General features: G+C 43.6%; 1 protein-coding gene across 1 annotated transcript; it reads left to right on the top strand.

Annotated features, from left to right (window-relative positions):
- The first annotated feature begins 624 nt into the window (after window positions 1–624).
- Window positions 625–19711, top strand: EMP1 (epithelial membrane protein 1). Its single transcript, XM_016140531.2, has 5 exons — window positions 625–775; window positions 14465–14577; window positions 16410–16506; window positions 16621–16761; window positions 17472–19711. The coding sequence occupies exons 2-5, from the start codon at window positions 14500–14502 to the stop codon at window positions 17636–17638; spliced, it is 483 nt and encodes a 160-aa protein (XP_015996017.1). The 5' UTR covers window positions 625–775; window positions 14465–14499; the 3' UTR covers window positions 17639–19711.
- The last annotated feature ends 1792 nt before the right edge of the window (window positions 19712–21503 follow it).

Below are 21503 nucleotides of genomic sequence, written 5' to 3'. Positions count from 1 at the left end.
CATGGGCACTCACAGATCACGATGAAAAACCGGTCTGCTCTCCAACTGGTGCTCCATCCTTCAGAGGCAGGGTTATGAGGGCTCTTGGCATGCCCCCTTCTGCTTCCAGGGCCTCACCTTACATCCACCCACAGGATAGTGCACCAGGTCAGGCAGGGAAGTAAATAAGAAATAAATCTGATCATTCCTGACCTGAGCGGCAGCCCGATGTGTTTGATGGGGGAGGAAGAATGGGAATCTCCTTTGAGGATTAGATAGGATTTCAATGGGCAGGACGCTGTCTCTTTTCCTCCTCCTCAGATCAAAGTTTGGGAAGATAACTCCTATTTTGACGTATCCCCATGGTAACCAGGTCTCCTTTTTGGTAAGGAGGAATGGGCTTCGGTAAACAGATCTATTTGTGTGACTCATATTACTCATTTGAAGCAATGTCACTCCTTTTTCCACTGTGGTCTGTGTGTCTGAGTCAGAAGGAGCCTAAACAGGCTTCTTTGAATTGATGGCTCACTCCCAGCCTCTTGACTGACTGCCAACTTAGCAGGGCGTAGCTTACCAACAAATCTTTTTTTTTTTTTTTTTAAGGCAGACTGATTCATAGAAACTCCTTTAAAACACAGTGAAAAGAAACCGCCCATCACACACCCCAGCACACCAGCGCAGGAAACTTATAACCTCGGGAGGCAGGTCCCTCCCCTCACTGCGGTCACAGACCTCCAGAAGAGCGGACTGACCAGGCAGCTGCCAGCTCCTGCCACTCAGTCGCTGGGACCCTCAGGTAAGAGCTCCCAACGCTGCGGAGAAAATGAGCGTTTTCCCTTTCCTTTCCACTGCTGTCTTTTCTTCTACTTCATCTAAGTTTTTCTTTTTCTTTTTTCCTTTGCTATTTTTCTTTGATTCCTTGAGTCGAATCCTCGACACGTCTGGTGAAAAGTAGATACGGAGACAACTTTTCCCATAAGGTTTAGAAAAGTATATTTTGACGGTGGGGAGGGGGGCTGTCGAGGAAATCAGCAGTACCAGGCTGCAATTACGTCTTGCAGCAACTGGGTTCTTGCTCTGAAGATGTGAAGGGAGCGAGGACTTTGGAACACACCTGGATAGGATATTCTTCACGGAGGAAGCGCTGCATAACTTTGCCATGACATACTGCTCTTTGCCAGACAGATGTTTCCCATTCCTCCATTTTGATTCAAATTGCTTCAAGACTTGAATTCTTTCTCTGCTGCTTAGTTGTTTGCTGGACTTTTTTTTTTTTTTGGCTGACAGTGGATCGATGTCTGCTTTTCAGTTTATTTTTTGCTGCTGCTTTTACTACTGCCCTTTCGTTTGTTCATTCGCTTCTGTTTAAAAGTGTTTTTTCTCCCCACAGGATGGGAGGAGGGGGGTGGGTTTTCTTGAAAGGAAACCGTTAGAGTTAGGGAGGGAGGGAGAAAGGAGGGGAGAGAGAGAAAGAGAGGGAAGCAACTGGTGTTTCAAATAAGACTTGGGAGGGGTTCGTTTGATGGAACCAGGAGGCTGATGTGGATTCCAGCGCTCCTTCTCTCCTAGGCCAGATGTGCAGAACAGGAGAGTCAGGAGGGAACCTGGGTGTTGGGGAGAGAGTGGGGCAGGGGAATTTCATCTGGTCCTGGAACAAAAACATTGAATGGTTTTGTGCTTCCACTCCAGATGTTTTTTTTTCTGAGTGAAGAGTTGATGTATCAGAAATGATACATTTTTTTTTTTAGGTGGATATGGAATTTTTCTGCATGAAAGGCAGTGATTGTTTTGGAACTTTTATCTTCTCACTCTTTTCTAAATCGGTGGTACAAATGCAAACATTCCTGCTAATTATGAAGTGGGTCTGGAGAAAGGAAGAAGGGTGATTTCTGTTTGCCTTTTTTTTTTTTTTTTTTTAGGTTAGCATTTTGGTTGAGGTGTGGCCTATTTCAACATAGATACTGGTGGATTCCTCCCCCCACCACCACACACACGCACACATAAACAAGATGAAGAAAATGACAAGATTCAGCTTGTCTGATAAAATTAGACTTTTCCTTTAGAAATGTAGTCTGTTGGAAGAGATTTAAACATAATCAGCCTGTGTGCATTGTACAGGCAACTGGCCTAGTAAAACTGCCCTCAGGGAGATGATTGAGTAAAGGCAAGGGCAACTTCTCAAGATGCAGGGAACGACTCCCACATTTGCTTAAAACGTTTACTATTTCCAGATCACACGCATGTGGATTAGGAAAGCCATTACCAAGTTGGTGGTAATGGTATTCCGTGAAGCTAGTACAAATCTAGTTCTGTGCAGGTTAAAACTAATAAGCAATATTTAGCCAGTCCGCAAATAGAAAACACCGATAATTCCAGGGGTGTAAACCATCATGAATTGTATTATTTGTGTAGCATGTAGTTTTATAAACTACAGTGTAATGTACTTTTCCTGGACTTTGAGGGCCATTTAAAAAATGCTGTTCGGATTCCTGCCTTCCCCTGTACCTCCAAGTAGTCAAAGAGTACCTTAGCTGTGGCAGTTTTTTTAGGTTGCAGCTGTAAGTCTTTGACAGTACTGAAATACAAGGGTTATATTTTCTCCCCTTGCTGCCTCCTACCCTCAGAGGAGGATCGAATTCCACCCCAGACTCTGAAGAGTGGGGCGGGGGTGGAGTGCTGTCTGGAGGGCAGCAGGACATCCGGTCTCGAGTCCTGGTCAGAGGATCCCCAGACTGTACATTGTCGAAGGGCACGAAACTGTCTTGGGAGCTGGCAGAAGGCCATCAAGGACCAACCCAGAGCAGGTCGCATCCTAGACCAGATGCTGGCTACCTCCCAGAAGCACAGGGCAGACTTCTGAGGAAGGAAGGATATCCTTCTACAGACTGCGGAAAAAAACTTGCTACAGCTTTCTCAGCTCTTCCTGGTTCCCTCAGGAGACCCCTGTGGGCACAACCAGTTCCCAGCGTTCCCAGAGAAGGCTAGTGATTGGATGCCATCAAGACCACCCTGTGGATGCAGACCCTCTTGGCTTGGTCCGGCCGGCTGGGTGGTTTTGATTCATACAGGACCTGTTGAGATCAATGGAGAGTGAGGAGTCAGAGACCCGGAAGGCTTATAGGAAAAGCAAAACGGCTTGTCTACAGACATCTCAGAGCCTGCTGGGAAATACATCCGAAAAATAGCCACAGAAAAGGGCACCGCAAATTCAGTTGTATTCCATCTTTGATTTTGTTCGTTGGATTCTTAGTTTAGAAAAGATTTTGAAGATCCGCTCTGTCATATTCCTACCAAGTACAGAAATCTTATTTTTACACTGGGAGGATGGTCATTTTACATTTCCTTAACATTTCCAGGAGGTGGGGGCTCAGTACCTCGGCTCATCCTTGTAGGGGCTAAAAACGACTAATACTTTTCCTCCCGCCTTCTACGTTCTAGCCGCGGTAATAATCAAATCGACAGAGACAGATTAACAGGAGAAAAATCAGATGTTTAATACCTGCACATGGGAAATTCACAGAAGCATAAAAAATTCCAAAGACAGACAACATTGGGCATATAAGACATTTTGGATGGAGGAGACAAGGAGGAGTATGGGGTATGAGATTTCAGAAGTGAGAATGGGCGAGAGTTGAGGAAGACAACATACATGGCAGGAAAATTCTTGCTGGGTGACTCACAAGCAGTGGGACACAGTGGGTATCTGGCTAACAGGCCCGTCCTTTTATTTACGATATTTAATTCAAACGAGGCTAAGGCGAACTTCCCAAGATCTCACTCCTGCAGTAGGTTATTCTGTCTGAATCTCTGGAGCAGGGCAAGGGGGAGGGTCAAATGTTCTTTCTGAGTCTTTTGTTTCGTAATAAACAGCTTAAAATCAATACCCTAGAAAAGCGGCGGCAGTGTGGAAACTATTTGGTTTCCTCCATCCTCCTTCGTTGGACAGCTCTAATTATTGATATCTTAAATCCAGCAAAATTGGTTTCTCTATAACTTCTATTCTTTGTTCCTAGTTCTGTAGTCCTGAAGCGACCCAGAAAATATTGATTCTGTTTTTTGTTGTTGCTGCGCCACCCAATGCTCCTTATCTTCTAAACATTTAACTCTACTTAATATTTTGGATAAAACTTGATGGATCTGTATAATTATTATTATTGCCTAAGAGCATTTTTGAAACTTTGAAACTATATACATAGTCAGCCATACCCACATGATTTGATTTTGAGGAATTTCATTTTCTAAATACGTGGTGTGTTTCCTTCTTTAATTTACAACATATATACATATGGATGCCTAACACAAAAGCTCAGGAGCATTTGAGACTCTTGGATATATGTACTTAGAGGGGCACACCCAGTCGCTACCCCCGAGATCCTGGTTAAATCGACCTAATACTAGGTACGGAGGCTTCTAACTTGGCCTTGGGAGAGTTGTCCCTGAACTTGGTCTATAGTTCCTGTAGCCCACACCTTTACACTGTTACCCCCCTGCCATGGTAACTGGAGGAACAGGCTGCCAAGCCAGGGTAGCCTGGGTCTACCTGCTGCATTCTGGGTGTCAGTCTCTCGGGGAGAGCACATCACCCTTAAGCAACACTGAGCTGGAATTTCTGACGTCAACTTCCCGTTTTCAGTATTCTTCCCAGTTCCGTCCAGATGACTTGGATTTCTATCCAGTAACCAAGGGAGCCCAAATATGGTTCTGCTTAGGAGTTTACTTGAATTCCCAGTAACCCACCTGCAAAGACACATGTCTCGAGACCGCTCTTCGTAACATTTCAGTCCCTGCTGCTCGGACTGGGTAAAATCATTTCTCTCAATTTAATTGGAAGATCCACTGAGAAGAAGCACAGTGACAAACCTTTAGGATAAAATGACAGTTTCTTGGATAGGAGATCGCTGTTTCTCTCTCCTTCTTTTTAGCAAAATATTTGGGTCAATATTTTTTTTCCTGGTGTGGAAATGGCATTTTTCTGAACTGAAACAGACTCCTCTATTACTGGTGCCTATAGCCTTATGTGAATGTGGTGTTTTTTTTATTTCTTGAGCCTGTTTCATGAATTCTCTTTTCAAATGGGGTAATTAAAATCAAGAATTAGGCCTAAGTTGAAACTGGTGGCAAGAACCCTAGGGTAGATGCCAGGTGACTGAACGGCAAGGCAGAGGGGCTGTGGTCTTGCTGCTACTCCACCAGGTGACCATGGCGAGGCTGCTTGTCTTTTTAATCAAGGGAACTGAACTCGATGGCTTCCAAGGCCCCTCTTGGCTCTGAAATTCTATTGTTCTCAAATACTGCCATTCCAATTTAAAGAAATCCCTTGGCTCATGCTAACAGCTAGTTTAATCCATAGAAATGCATAGAAAATTGAAACAGGGCAAGAGGCAACGTGTTGCTTTAGAACAGACATTTGTAGAAGATTGAAGACCCAGGCAGCTTCCTCTGCCTCATCCACTTGGAGATTCTGTACTCATCCTGTTCCTGGGCTTTATCATCAGATAGCCTAGAGCATTCACCCAACTCTAGGAAGAAAAGGAAGGGGTTTGATTAATGAAAGAAACAAACGAAAATGCCAGCTCAGATGAATCGTGGCAGACAACAGCAAGGGATTCATGAGGAACCCAACCAGGCTCAGAGAGAAACTGAGCCTGTCCTCAGAAAGGCGGAAAGGCGCTCCACCCTCTTCTCAAGGAGGGAAAGCCTGTCACATGAAGGTGTGGCCGTAAAGGTGTGGATGAAAGTGAATTAGGAACAAATTGAAAGGAGGAAAGGGAAGGTGCTAGGAGGAAATGGTGGGGGAGGGAGCAAGTAGGTCCGCCGCTGTCCATGTTCCTTTAAGCCTGTGTGTTGGGGCTGAGAAGTTGCAAGTGGAAAGACCTAGGAAAAGGAGAAAGAATGAAGTGGAAGGAGAGAGGTAGGGAGGAGTGAAAGAGCAAGACAGCAGTGCGAGGATATTTCCATGCCAAACTCCCTCCCTTCTTGTTTGGGGGACCATGTACCCTCAGTGGTGTTTCACGACAGTCCTTATAGGGCCCCGTGTTCTTTTTTTTTTTTTTTTTTTTTTTTGCCCTGTGAAGAATGCTTTGTTGTTCAGGCGCAAATGTTAGTCAATATGTCCTTGGAATCATTTGCATTTCCATCAAACATTTGTGCCAACAGAGCAGTAATTTCCTCGCTCTTTCTCGTCTTTTCAGAAGGATCAGATCAGAGCTGAGAGAAAAATAAGGTCCTTGACATTTGGGGTTTTTTTCTTTCAAATTATCAGAGGCCCCTTCTCAGGGGCCTGGAGCCACAGAGACTTGGAAAGAGGCTTACTATCTGGAAAAAGGGAGTTGAGCAAGCGAGGATTCACACTTAGCTCAGAGAAAGGGCTCTGAACCTGAAGCCTGGAACCTCCTTTGCTTTGTGCTTCGGTTGGGGGCCAGGATGGAATGACTGAAGCTTGTCTCGGAGTTTGGAGTGCGTAGATCAATTTGGGCCCTTGGTGGCCAGGCAGGAAAAAGCGGTGGTCCTTGAAAGATCCTTTGTTTTTGCCAATGGCACTGTTTTGAAGGGCTGTGTTGACCCTCTGCTTAACTAGGAGGTTGCTGGAGGAAGAGAGTAAAGGATAGTTCTAGAACTTCTACTGAACCCTAAACAAATATGGGTGAGAGAAAATCACACCGGGGCGGAAAAGGCCTAGGAGTTGATGGGCTTCTGTTCCGATTCTGCTTTCCCTATGGGGATGTGTATTTCCTCCTTTGTCAAGGGACTGGACTGAATAGCCTAAATGCCTCCGAACTTCTAAACAACCAGCAGACCTTAGCAAGAGAAACCAAGCCCGCAGCCCACCCGACACTCTCTGGGTGCCTCTGGCTACGTGGCGTCCTTCCCAGCGCTTGATACCCCTCAAGGCTGCAGCTTTGCTGGTTGAAGCATGTTGCCGCCATCTCTTGTAGGACCCACCCAAGTGCCTCTGGGGCCCGGCCACACCTTGATTTTCTTCCCAAACCCTAGTTATTATCTTGGCAACCTCTCCCTTGAAGACATTCTGGCTGCCAGAACACTCCTCTGTTGTCAGAAGCAGAAGACACTGAAGCTTCCGACCTCGCCCAGGAGACCTCGCCCGATGGCCTGACCAGCTGCGGTCTGGGGGTGTTGGCTGGGCCCAGCTCCTCAGGCCAGGCCTGGCCTCGGCCTTTGCAGATGTGGTCCAGATCCGCCCCCACCCCGGAAACGACTAAGGACAAGGGGAAAGAAGAGAGGGATGTTGTTCTACTTGGGAGCATTTGCAAAAACAAGATTTATGTTATTTCTTTTAGTGTAGTTCTCGGTCCTCAGGCTCTGCCAGAGAAGCTTAAAGCTCATTTTGCTGGCCCAAGCCTCTCGTTTTACGTAAAGGTATGGTGTGTCTATAGTGAAGTACAACCTGAAGCTCTTGTGTCCCACACCAAACATCCTGAGGCAGGAGGAAATGGTTCTTTAGGATCTTTTTTCTCCACGTTTCCCACAGAGAAATAACATCCCCCTCTCCTGCCCCTACGTGAAAACAATATTTAGAATGGAAAGTACAGTCGATAAAAACAACAATAACAAAGGCCAGAAAAGCTCATCTACTCGGCTAGCCTTTAATTCCAGCCCTTTCCTCCTCTGGGTACATCCTCTACGTCTGCTCACGAAAGAGAGTATTTCCTTTTCTGCTTTTGTGTTAAGTGGACATCCACTTCGCCAACCCAAACGATCCTCAGTGGGGAAGAAACATCAAAAACAAACCACCAAAAGCAAAATGATCTTGACGTGTGGGGGACAGAAAGACGTTCATGCCCCCACCCCACATAGTGCCCTTAGGAAGACGCGGCGGCCAAAGTTTTAGATGTCATGTGGAGGAAGATGGCACGGAGACGTGGGCTGACTCATGGCAGTCATATGACCAGGAGCAGCTTGGCCTTTCATCTTTTCTCGTGCCTTGGGGGAAGCAGCGTGTCTTTGGTCAGATGGTGCGAGAACAGTTTCTTCAAAGTTTGCAATTATCCAGAAAGAGAGTGCGATGTCACTGTCAGAAAAAAAACATCGGTGAAAAGACAAAGTAGTGTCTAGCAGTCAAGTAATGTCAGGACTGTGTTCTAACATGATTGAGATTTTAGGATCTAAGTTGTTGTCCTCTGGCTGTCTGATAACCTGGAAGTTCTGCTGCAAAGGTAACCATTTTAGAAAAGGGTGAAGAGGAAGCATGAGACAAAGGGCAGGACTAAGATCAGGGATAATTGTTGACTAAAGCAGACTCTAATGCACTGTCAGAAGGACCTTCCTATTGGGGGTAGGGTGAGGCGCGTGGGTATTGGTAGGTACTGAGCTCCCTGTGACCAGAAGAGTTTAAGGCATGGTTTAGATAGTTTCTTGGTGTAGATTTGCAGATAACTTTCATGTACTGGGGAGAAACTTTAAGCCCCGCCTCACTTTAGTCCAGAGATTCTATAACTTAAAGAGATAGATAGAAAAGTTAAATCTATGGACAAAATGGTGTTTAGAAATTTAAGATATTATCTTTGCATTCACTTATTTCCTCTGGAAAAAAGGCAGCAAACAAGGGGTGTATATAACCTTGTATATTCAAATGTGGAAGGTACTCAGGAAATATTCACTTGTTTGCATAGATATTTATATGGAAATATATAACAAAGAGTTTGCCTGTAACTAGATGCTCAGTACATAGTTATAGTACTATATAAATAATGGCTAAGGATAGTAAAGGACTAAAGTTCATGTATGTAAAAAAAGGAAAACATTTCCCCTTCAGAGTTCTGTTTATCATGAAGACTTCAGTCACTTAGATGTTGATTATTCTTCTACCAAGAAGAAGATATTGTTTTCCTTAATCCATTTATTTGCTCACTAAACAGGTTTTTATTTGGTACCTATCATAGACAAGACTCTTCTTCCTTTAGGACCTTAGCGTCTTCAGGATGTAGGAGCTGAACATTTCTGTAAATAACTGTTGCCAGTCAGGCTGCCACTGGGGCTTTTAATAAAGGGAGTCTGGAAGGGCTGTAGTGTAACAGGGGGAAATGAGTACTTCTGAACTCCGTATCTGGGAAGGCTTCCTAGTGAAGGCAGGATTTGAGCTTCTTGAAAAGAATTTGATAGGTAGTTCCTAAAAGAAGGCCACAAAGTCGGGGCTTTTTTTTTTTTTTTTCCTTTTGAAATCAAATTCCTTGGATTCTCAAATTTCTAAGATTTCCAGGGCCAGCATACCTGCAGTGTTTGGAATCTCTTTCTTGGTGGTGGGATGGTTGGAGGATTTTGAGCAGACGGGTGACATGCTTGGATAACCCACTGGCACTGTGGAGATTATATTAGAGAAGTTCGGGGAGAGGATCGCAGGAGAGGCTGATGCTTATGATCCAGGCAAGAATCTGAACTGGCTGCACAAGGACAATGGAAAGTAAGAATGGACGAGAGATAAATAATGAAGGAAGAACTCATGGTTTGACTGTGATGTTTTGGGCAATCAAACTGAGATGAGAGGAAGGAGAAACAGGGAACTTGGCATCTGGCTGTTATTGCTCTCTTCCCCCCCAGAAAAGCCTGGGCTAACTTAGGCTGCCAGGGAAATGACTAAACTGCCTTCTTCAGTCAGCCAGAGCCACACGCAGCATTCCAGAAAGCTCTCTTGCGCCATCTGGTAGAGGATGTCTCCACTTTGCCTTTGTCTGGGAGAATCTCTCCCACTCTCAAATGAATCATGGACATTTGAGCTCTGTGGGACTCTTCTGATGCTCACACAGCCTCTCAGCCCTCATTTCTGATTATGTTGTATTCCCCAGGCTCAGGCTAATTCTTCAGTGACTCAAACCCAGGATTTCTACCACTTCCTTTGCTGGAGAAGTAGGTTTTGGGTTGCTCTATTTTATTGCATTGCTTTCAATTACTGTGCCTTAAAGAACTGCTTCTCCCAGACTCTCATGGCAGTGCTATACACTCACAGACAACTCGGCAGGAAGAAGTTATCTGACCCCTAACTTAGCAACCGCAGAGCCAAATTACTAACATCTAAACTCCCCTACTGTTCCTTTAGAAATCAATTATTCCGAGTCTCTGAAGTACCAGTTGCTCATTAGAAAAGAAAAGGTGTCCACAGGGGCCTGGTTAATTTTTCATGGCCAGAGGATATTAAATGTGTTAAGCTATCTGAACGAAGGCTAAGAGGCAATGCAAGCCAGTCTCAGAGCTATGTTCCTTTGGTTCTTTCATTTTTGAGGTGGGGGGCGGGGAGAGGTGGTGGAGAGTGGGAGGGGGGAAAGCAAGAAACCAATAAAAATTTCACTAGGTGGAGACAACTAAAGAGGACAGTTATCCCCCTTGCCCGCAGTAGGTAGTCATTTATGGCTCCAATCGCCAGCAATTGTGATCCTCAGGGTCACTTCCACTGACTGTAATAAATTTTCTATTAGCAAAGAACTTAATCCAGATCTAGAATGGCCAGTGGCCGTGAGGCTTGCATCAGGGACAGGAGCATAAAGAGACTGCTGCCCTAATGTGGTCTGGGCATTGCAAGAAGGAAAGGAGAAGCGCGGTCAGAAACAAAAAATGGCGGCGCTGGAAAGGGAACTGGCCGACCTGTGCGTTAGGGCAGAAAGAAGAACAGGGAAGGGATGACAGAGAACCTATGTGCGGCTGTAAGTCTCCTACATGCATTTTTCTTAACAGGCACTTTTCTCTATAGAGTTTCAACATTCATACCTCCTATGCGTTTCTCAGTTTCCCACTCAGTCCCATGGAGTCCTGACCACCCCTGTTCCAGGCACGTTGGGTCGGTGAAGGTAAAGGAGGAGATTCCGTTCTGATTACAGTGGTGGGTGGAGAAATATGTTCCTGGCACCCCACATAATTCAGTCAGTGGATGTTCTTTAAGGAGTTGACTCGCTCCGGTGGCCTGGGTCTGAGCACCACAAGTAATGCTATTGTATGGGAGTTTCCAGTCACCAACTGACAAACTTTGGGACTGTTCAGTGCAGCAGATGCTGAGAGAGGCAGAACGGCCATGCCGTTAGCCCCTGCTCCCTGGTTTGAGCTGTGCAGCTATGACTAGGAGTATGCTTTTCATCGGAGACTGACATCCACAGATTTTAGAAAGGTGTGGAGGAGAAGCCAGTTCTTGTGTTAGTAAAACGTACTGCCAGGAGAGAGAGTTATAGCAGGCAATGCGGACAATGATACAAATGCTCAGAAATGGTGTCTTTTCAATGATTTTTTTTTATGAAGCAAGGTACACACCAGGACGTGGAAATGAGACTCCCTGCAAGCTACACTGCAAATGATGCGAGGGTGGCAGTCCTAAGAGCAAGGGGTCTTCCGTTATTTAAACCCATCTGCTCTGCTGTTTGGGAGATGCCCAGAGATTCACCCGTCAGGTGTCACTCCTGATTGTCCATAAAGGTCACGAGGATCATCTTCTCGCGCCCCTTCCTTCCTCAGGCTGAGGGGTTCTCTGCTGAGGGTGGTGGGAGGGTCCTTTAGTATTGTGACTGGGTAACTAGGGATGATCCAGGCCAGAAATTTAAGAATATAGTTCATTCTGTTTCTGAATGTATTGGGGAGCGCCACTGAAAATAATGGGAACCCCTCCAAGCTGACAATGGACGACGCTAAAAAACTTGACAAATGTAGGGCAATGAAAAGATGGAGAAGTTCTAGGTATAATGTGATAGCTCCAGCTAGACAGCCCCTTCTGGCTGGATACAGCAGCCAGAGCGAAGATAACTGTGTGTTCTATGCACTAAGAACGTTTGCTAATACAAGGCATTGTGTTCCTTTCCTTGATGAATAGCTGTGGCACAGTTGCAGACATCTAAGGTGAAAGATTTCGAGGCGTTTCTTTGCTTGATCCCCCCACCCACTCCTCCTGTCTGTCCCTGGCAGGGGACAGTGGTCAGGTGGAACTGTGGTTTAGCTCAGAAGGGAGAGCCACAGGCCAGGAAGGACTTGTGCTCCGGGAGTGTGGTGGATGGGCCAAGGTGGGGGTGCAGTGCGAGGAAGGTATTTGGAGTGAAACAATGTTTAAGTCATCAAAAACGGAGAGTGTGGGCAGACGCGAAAAGGAGTCAGTTTGACCAAGGAGATGGAAAGGCCGCTGAATCCCCCATGCCACGTAAGGGAGGGAACTTGCGTTTCCTCGGCCTCATCTCGGAGGCCTCACTTGGCTGGCGTATTATATTCTGTTCTTGGCCCCTCAGCCACTATTAGGGGGAGGACGTTCGTAAATTAAAAACAAAAGGAAGAAAAAGTCATTTATAGAGCCCAAGGAGGATTAAACATGAGACTCGTTATATAATATTTTAATTCTCTGTAGTCAGCCTATTCTTTTCCCCATGAGCAGTGAGGCCAGGGCTGAGTGATGGATGATGTGAATCCCGAGAATGTTGGGAGGGTGTCAGCACATGGCTGAGAAGAATGAACTTTCTCCCTCATTCCCGAGGGTGTGTTTGTAGTGGTCTCCCCGCTCAAGAGGCAAGGATTAGGCATAATGGCAATTTCTAAGAGGACCAAAATAGATTTATACAGATAGCGTCACGAACTAGGTGACAGATATCCTATTACTTGCACTTAGCATGAGGTGGCCTGGTGACTAACTGCCTGGGTTGGGTTGGCAACAGCTACATTGTTTCGTATGATAATAATAGTAATACTAATGATTGTAATCCAAGCAAGGAGTTTTACATCTATGATCCAGTTTGACCCCCATTGTTCCTGTAAAATTGGCATTGCAACCTCTTACTTCATATAGGAGGCAACTGAGACAGAAAAGTCAAATAACTTTATGTGATTCTAACTCAGCCTCTGTGTAATTCCGAAATCTTTTTCCGCTGTGCATTAAAGTCAAGCAGAAAATTGTGGAGGGGTGCAAGAAGTCAAGAAAAGCAAAAATGAATTTGAATGTGTGGGGTGAGTTATTCAGAGGAGACATGAAAGCTCCAAACCCTCCCCTGAGGCATCAAGATCAACTTCATTTTTGTCACTCACAGTCAAATTGGACAAATTCCAGTGGAAATGGCCTGGGTTGGAGGAAAGTGCTTGGATTGGGAAGAATGGGGTCTGGCTGAACATGGAAGCCAGTGTGTGCCTCTCATTCCTGGCCTGGGAAGAAAGAGCAAGGCACTCTAGTGCTTTCTGAGCAGAGATAAAAGACACCTGAAGTGTTGGAATGATAGTATTAGTGCTCTCCAATAAATACCTGGTATAATAGGAAAGTGGCTCAAGAATACTCAAAGCTTCAATTAAATTAGGTGGAGTGAGAGAGAGATGTGGGACAATTGCAGGATGTGCACAGCTATCTCCTCCCTAGGTGGAGATGCCCACAAGTCCAGCCTGCCTAGAGTGTGAATCAGCTGGAGCCCTTTGCTTTGAAGTCCCTAGGAGTCCGCATTGCATCTTAACTGTCTTGAGCATGACAAAACACTCCTGCAGCTGACATAAATCACAATAGCCTCCCATGTGCGTCCTTCACACTTCCTTTATTTTCTGGGTTTTATGATCAATAGGCTCTTTTTTTCTACACTGCTGAGATTATGGCTGAAAGCTTTTGTTTATCCATGTACATTCTTAATTTATTTTCGTTTCCAGTTCTCCCACCATGTGATTTATGCATTTGCTTGTCTTCTGTATTGAGTATTGAAAGATTGGAATTTGTATAAATGTCATGTAAAAGTAGAAGGCACATTTGGTGGTATCTCAAGCTGCATACTTCCAAAGCTCCCAGAACTGTCATATTGAGTCATAGGAAATAACTCTATGCCTGAGCCCAAACCAATAGCACAGTTTCTACCATGGGGACACGCAGCCCAAAGGCTCAGGTGCAGTAATGAGTCTGAAATAGTCAACACGTAGGTGATCAGACCATTAAACTGTAATTAGGTTGTTATAATTATTGAATACCAAAGAGCATTATAATAATAGAAGTGGTGACTCTCACATTTTATATCTCACCCGGGATCAAATTAGTAGCCTATCCTGTCTGTGGGCATTGAGGAAGAGATCCGTTTCTATTACAATTGCTGGGTAAGCAGTTTGACAGAGGCAGGGATACGTTCCCAGTGGAAACAGTAAATTCCTAGTGGAAAATGGAAATTTATATGACATTGTTTCACTGAAAATTGTAGTTGTCAAAGGCCTTTTCAAAGTCCAAGTCCTACTTTTGGCCTCTAAAACACGAACAAAGTAAAATATTAAAGGTTATAAAATGTTTTTTTTTTTTTTTTGAAACAGGTTGAATTAAGAGTATATAAATACCTGAGATGCAGAATGGTGTTTATATTTAGGTATACATATAAATAGACAAATAGGCATTTAGGGAACCGGGCTGTTTTCAGGAATTTATGACGAAATCATGATGGTTTTTATTGCATCTCCTCCTGATTTTAGCAGGTACTTCACATGTGTGGGAAAGCTGAATTACTTTATTAAATCTGACAGTAACCTTTTCTTTCCCATTTGTTTTCTTCTTTCTTCTCAGGACTCTCTGTACTCGCAAGTCATCAAAAAGCCAAGATGTTGGTATTACTGGCTGGCATCTTTGTGGTCCACATTGCCACTGTCATTATGTTATTTGTTTCCACCATCGCCAACGTGAGTAATAATAGTCTTTTGTTCATTCATTCATTCATGAGTTATTTAAATATTTACACAAATTACTACAAAAGATATTGAAGCCACAATCCCTGCCCTTTGTGAATTTTCAGCTTAGTTGTAGGAAAAAAAAAAAATAAACGCACACACTTGCACTTCCAACAACTGAATAACAGGAAGATAAAAGCCACTGTCTGTGGGAGTGAGCCCACCAGGCTGTAGGCATCTAGAGCCTGGAGAAGACAGTGAGGTCCATTCAGTCTCGACAGGAGTTTTCTCAGCTAAGGTGGAGCTGGGGGGACTGGGCTTCCCCTTGGTATAAAGATGGATGGCGGAAGGAGCAGGAGCATGCATTCCAGACAGGAGTGCTATTCAAGAGGCCCAGGTGGCAGGGACAGGTTTCGTTCAGGGCATTATGAGAGCTACCAGGTGTCAGGAGCAGAACTTCCTTCTAGGAACCTTGATTAGCGAGGGACGTGATGAAAAGCTTTGGTTGCCAGACTGATGGATTCAAGTTCTGAGTGAAGGGTAGCACGTGAAAGTAGAATTTCGCAATATTAACCTGGTTCCTCTGAATTCACTCACTCGAGACAATATAAACATATGGCAGAGGTAGCCAAGTCTTTCTTTGAACTTTGGGCTACTCTGCCCTCTCGTGGTAGTTTGTAACATCTAATTTGTTTTGTGTGTGTGTTCTCTTAGGAAAAAAAAAGATAGTTCCTTGGGGATAAAAACTAAGGCTACCAATCGCTAGACAGGCAAATGATGGTTCCAGAGTCTGTTTAGGTACCTGTTACAGTTACAGGATAAGTGGGCTTTAAAGTTCAGTTGGAAGAGTTTTGTCAACATTGGGGGTGTGATTATAAGCAAAGCTAATTTAAACGTGACCATGATAAGACAGAACCTTTGCCTATGCAGCCTCCTCAAGACTTTAATTCAGCCATTCTGTATGCCAGTCCCTGAGTCTCTTAGGGCAACACGTCTGATAAGTGACTTCAAACTATATCAGTGGATGCCGAGGTGCTGAATATGGAATCAAAAGCAGGCAATTGCACGCTTGGCCTTGCCTTTCCTATATCATGCATTTTAACAGACAAATACTCTATGGACAGAGCTGGGTGTTTGTTTTTCATTCCAGTAGGATAACTGTTTATATTGGGGAGGGTAAGTAGGGGTACCATGATGAGCCTCAGAGAATATATTCTGGTCATTCTTCTACTTTTAGCTGCCCCCACCATAAAGTTCTTATGGTACTATTTTACTGTGAAATTACCTGGCATGTTGTGACCATCAAAGTTTGATCACTCTGTGTAGACAAAAGTGGTTTGTAAATCACCCCGACTCATTGCTATTTTCTTAGTTCCCTTGTGCTTCTTAATTGTCTCCAGTTGAACATTTTTCCTTAACTTTTTTTCCTTCTTAGCTAGGCCCTTAAGTGAAATAATCTTGATAGAGTAGGAATTGTGCCTCCTTAAAACCAATTTCCTCATTCAAGGTTTCCATTTCTTAGAACCTTAGAATTTTAAACCTCTGTGGTTGAATTACTTCCTTTTTTTTTTTTTTTTTTAGAGTGATGAGGAATATGAAGCCCAGAGAGGCTAGGTGATTTCCCCTTGATCACACAGTCCTCTCTCTCTTTTCCCTTGGAAACTTTGTGACTTCAGTTTTAGTTGAAACTTATTTCCACCAAGAGATGGGTTGCTTAGCCATATTTGCAGCTAAATAGGGTGCCTTGATTAAGATTTGGTCCCGACACAAACTTATTTGCCATTTCTTTTTTTAAAGCAAGGGGTCAGTTTTTAAATAACTTTTTTTTTTCCTTCTGGTTTCAGGTCTGGGTGGTTTCAGATTATGGACAAGCATCAGTAGGTCTTTGGAAAAACTGTACCAATGGTAACTGCGATGGAGACCTGCCCTATGCCAGTGAAGGTATCTGGAAAGATATTGTATTCTGTGCTGATGCTCTATGTGATTGGGGAACCATCCAGCCTGCTGGGGATTGGTCAGCCTGACACCCTTGCTCTCTTCGCCCTGTGTCCACAGATGCGCTCAAGGCAGTGCAGGCCTTCATGATCCTTTCCATCATCTTCTCTGTCATCTCCCTTGTGGTCTTCGTGTTCCAGCTCTTCACCATGGAGAAGGGAAACCGCTTCTTCCTCTCGGGAGCCACCATGCTGGTGTGCTGTGAGTATCTCAGGCGTGGACTCCGGTTAATGCAGGCAATGTTTTATGTAGATCTTACCGTGGGCGTTACTGGCAACTCGGACAGATAAACACACAGCTCACTCAGGGAAGCGGCTTTGTACAATCCTCTCCTCTGGTTATTTAGTCTCTTTTTGAGGATTCCTGATAACTGCTTGGAATTAGAATCCTCATTTGCTTCATCATTGAAATCTAGTGTTCCCGAGCGGCTGGGGCAAGCACATTGGTACTACTTGTGTACAAGACACTTGAAGATGGAGGGCATGTGAGAGTCTTCAGAAAGATGAAACCATGGCCACAATGCTCACAATTGTTGCCATTCTCATTCTCCTGTCATTCTTCCCACATACACACTGTTTGGAGGAATGCCATGTTCTTTTGCATCCCTGGGCAGCCAGCCTGCCGAATGTGCCGGGGTCCAGACGGGAAAGCTGGGTGGTAGACATGAAGTTCTGATTTGACTTCACACTTGCAGCCACACCAGCCAGTAAAGATATGTAATTTACCAATAGAAACATCAAGCTTGGTTCAGGGCAAATTGACAGAACTACTATTTTGGGCCAAATAGTCAGATTTCTTTTCCCCATTGCAGATGAAGGAAAGAGGGTCTTTTACAAATTATAAAATCTTATTCTTTGTTTTAAAAAAACAAACAAATAACCAAACATTTCTCCCCCCCCACCCCCCCGCAGGGCTGTGCATTATGGTCGGGGTGTCAATCTACACTCATCACTATTCGTACGGTTATGGAACCTCCTACACTAAAAGTCACCACGGCTATTCCTTCATCCTGACCTGGATCTGCTTCTGCTTTAGTTTCATCATTGGCATTCTCTATCTGGTCCTGAGAAAGAAATAAGCCTGAACAAGTTTATGGGGGGATCTGGGGGGTGGGGAGGAGGAAGCCGTTGAATCTGGGAGGGAAGTGGAAATTGCTCTGCAGGAAAAAAACAAGATGGGGAGGGGGGTGGGGGAGGGAGAAGCTGGGGTGGGAGAGGCTGAAACCCAAATGTTACTGAGGTGGTCCTCTACTGTCAACAACCTGCCCTTGGGAAAGAGTAGTTGGCTAGAATTTCCCTGTGGGCCAGAGAGCCTCATACCAGCCACCAGATCTGGCCTCCAGCTGTTCTCAGTTACACACACTGCCTGGGGCCCCATCAGCTGCCACACCACTGACTACTTCCAAGGGTGAACTCTGGGTCTTACACTGCAGTCCTTGGACCTATTGCACCAAGTTAAAAGAGCGGTACAAGTTCCGGCAAGAGCAGATAGTGTCTTTGTACTGAATATGCTAAGCCTGGAAGCCATCTCGCCCTCCTGACCCAAAGCAAAGCATCACATTCTAGTCTGAAGGTCCCACAGGAGGGCTTCGGCCAGCAAGCCATTGTCCCTCTTTAGAAGAGATATTTAGCTCTATGGAATTCAGTGGTATTTGTGACAAAATGGGAGGAAGAGATATAGTCACAAAGCCAAGTTGGTGGGTTAGCTAAACCAAGAAAGAGAACTTTTTACAATGGAAGCCCTGGGGGATGGTCAGAACCTAGACCAGACCTCACACAGCTATCCCTCAAGGAGACCTCTTGCTGCGGACTTTGCTAGGCCTCTCACTTAAAGCCACAGCAGTTCTTCTAGAATTTCTCTAAAGCCACTAACAACCAGTTCTGTGGTGAAAGCACCACACAAATTATGGGATCAAAGAGCAGTCTTGCAACAGTGCTATATTAGGGTTATGTTTTTCAGATCCCCTTTTTATGCAATCAGTGTTTCTTTTAAGTATATAACAGGAGAGATGAACATAGTTCCTTGTAACACAATCTTTTACTCTCCCTCTAAATGATAAACTTTTGAAAAAGTTCTACCCAATTATTCATATGGGAGATCAGGGCTCCTAAGTGGCCACCTCTCAGAGGCTCTGCTTGTCCTGCTCCATAGGTGAGGCAAGGTAATTCTGGAAGCTTATTGAAACACACATAAACCAAAACCAAACAACAGATCCTTGGGTGAAAGGTGCTATATAATTGTAAAGTATTAAGCATATTAGATTTCAGTCATGATAAGAACAGAGTGCCTGTGCTCCCAGGAAAATAAGAAAATTTCCATGAGATAAGTAAAAATATAGGTGATGGGCAGATATTTTCTTTAAAAAACAAAAAAACTCTAGTGGTACCCAGTCAGATGGTAATTGATCTGTCTGTTGCCATAAGAGAATTTCCATATAGGACTTAGAAATAATATGTTATTCCTGGTTAAGCAGGCATTGCTCTGGCCTGGTGCAGCTATTTTAAGCCGTCTCAGATTCTGCCTAAAGGGTTTATTTTGGGACGACATTTCCTTTGTCATCCTGAGAAGAAGATCTACCCTAGAGAGAAACTGAGACATCTTGCCTACTTTCTACTCCCAGCTCTCCCTGCCTCCTATTTCTTATATACTTTTACTTTTTGGAGAGTTGTTCTGGCATGATTGCTGGTATTTATGTAAAAGGACTATTACTGCATATATTTCTCTGTGTTTATTCTGGTTATGGGAATGTTGAGAACAGGCCACCAAATTCCCTGGGCAGAGGTTAGACAAATTGGTAAGCAAAAAACTATGGGATGATAAACTTTTTAGTTATGATTTAATTAGCACATGATTATAGAAGGTTGCCTTATGTGCAGAAGCATACTTACATATCAGATATATCCAAAAGAGATACTCACATTATGTTAAAAAGTCAAACTATGACTGGAGTGAACCATGTAATCCCTTGTCTTTTACTCTGTTTCTGTGCCACTTACGTCTCATGTAATTTGTATTACATTGGTGGGTTGTTCTAGTACTGTATTTGGCTTCTTCTTCAATAGATTGATATTTCATATACTATAATTGTAAATATTTTGATACAAATGTTTATAACTCTAGGGATATAAAAACAGATTCTGATTCCCTTCACCATGTGAATGTTTTCTTTTGGAAAAAAAAAACATAGGAAAATGTGCATAATGATGATATTTCTTTTTAAGTTGTCAATCAGTTTGATTTGGACAACTTGGCATTTATTCAAGACATTAAGCTACTTTCTGGTAATACATTAGGCATTTCTACAGTAACTCAGGCAATTAAATGTTATTAAATATAGTTTTATCTTGCTTCAATTAAACCTCTAAAGCACAAAATGGAATGTCAAAAGCTGATAGGTCAGAGAGAGGTTGTGATCTTGAATCAGAATAGCTTATGGCATTAAAAAATGAGATACTTGCAAAGTTACTTTGAAATAGCCAACTCCTCTGATGTGTCGTCAGTATATAAAGCAATTCACAAAGATATGCAACACATACATTTGCAGGAGCCCATTTATTGCATAAACAAGAGCATATCTGTATGGGCTTTTGGAGGAAAGGACAGTTTTACTGCTTTCTGTGAGCCAAAAGGGCTGGAATGAATAGTGGAAAGCAGGGTAGATATTGTGTGCCCCAGCACCAGGTCAACACCAATATGATATGAATGGTTTTAATGTGAAGGAGGCTGTCTTCCAGTTCCCTGTGGCCTTAGATTAAATGACTGCACAGACTAATGCACAAAAAAATATACAATAGAACCAGAAAATAAAATTTCAAACAGATTCTTTAAATTTAATTAATCAAGTTGCATTGATTATTAATACCCTCTCAGAGACCTATATGATTGCTTCTAGGATACCATTATGAGAGGCTACTTTTCTCCCTTAGTTCTATTGGAATTCTTTCCCCTATGTCCTATGCTCAGTCATGGATCAGAGCTCCAGAACATCCCTTCTCTTCTGCCTATAGGTCTTTAGTCAGAATCTCCAACAAATTGCTAGCACTACCCAAGACATCCTATCCTGCCAACACAAAATCTTCCACCTCAAAGACCTGCATCGTGAATGGGGGTATATTAGTTGGAATTCTTCAGAGAAACAGAACCAAAAGGCAATATCTATATCTATCTATATGTCTATCTCATCTATTTTAAGGAATTCACTCACATGAACATAGAGGCAGGAAACTCCAAAATTTGCAGGGGTTGGTGGCAGGCCAAAAATCCAAGGAAGAGCCTATGTTGCAATTTAAGTCCAAAGGCTGCTGGCAGAATTCTCCTTTGTTTAGGGAAAGTCAGTCTTTTGTCCCGTTCAGACCTTCAACTGATTTGATGAGGCCCGCACACATTATAAAGGGCAATTTGCTTCACTGAAAGTCAACAGATTTAAACATTAATCTCATCCAAAACACCCTCACGGAAATATTCTGAATAGTGTTTGCCCACGTATTTGGGCACCATGGCCCAGTTAAGCTGACACATTAAATTAACCATCACGAGAGAACATCCTTATCAAGGATAAGACACTGGCTTACAAAACATTTTTAGAAATGATTTAAAAGATGCTTAGACAGTGGAAATCTTTATGTTTAAAGTTGACACTTAGCTCTTTTAAGTGGTGACATAGTATAAAGGGGGTTAACTTGCAAGATGATCTTAGATATCCTGTGAAAAGAAAGAAAGTTGTCAGTGTCTCTTTTATGAAGAAGCTTAATAACTATTGAATTAAATGTCTTAGGAAAAATCAAATTGAATCGAAGTGGTTAATTAAACACTCTTAGGTGAAATTGGTCCAAATTATAAGTATAGGGAAGATGAGCTACAGAGCTCTTAACTACCATTCAAGAATAGGACCTGTTGGCAAATGACAATTTATTTATCCATCAAGGTGATAGACTTGAGGTTCC

The sequence above is a fragment of the Rousettus aegyptiacus genome, unplaced genomic scaffold, assembly GCF_014176215.1.
Source record: "Rousettus aegyptiacus isolate mRouAeg1 unplaced genomic scaffold, mRouAeg1.p scaffold_m13_p_2, whole genome shotgun sequence".
Lineage (NCBI taxonomy): Eukaryota > Metazoa > Chordata > Mammalia > Chiroptera > Pteropodidae > Rousettus > Rousettus aegyptiacus.
Note: the sequence above shows the minus strand (reverse complement) of the source record. Positions and strands in the feature narration are given on the sequence as shown.

Bases quoted from the DNA above. Each gene is read 5' to 3' on its own strand.
- EMP1 (XM_016140531.2), top strand. From the start codon at position 14,500: ATGTTGGTATTACTGGCTGGCATCTTTGTGGTCCACATTGCCACTGTC. The intron at 14,578-16,409 runs GTGAGTAATAAT...TTCTGGTTTCAG, and splicing joins TTGTTTCCACCATCGCCAAC to GTCTGGGTGGTTTCAGATTA. The intron at 16,762-17,471 runs GTGAGTATCTCA...ACCCCCCCGCAG, and splicing joins AGCCACCATGCTGGTGTGCT to GGCTGTGCATTATGGTCGGG.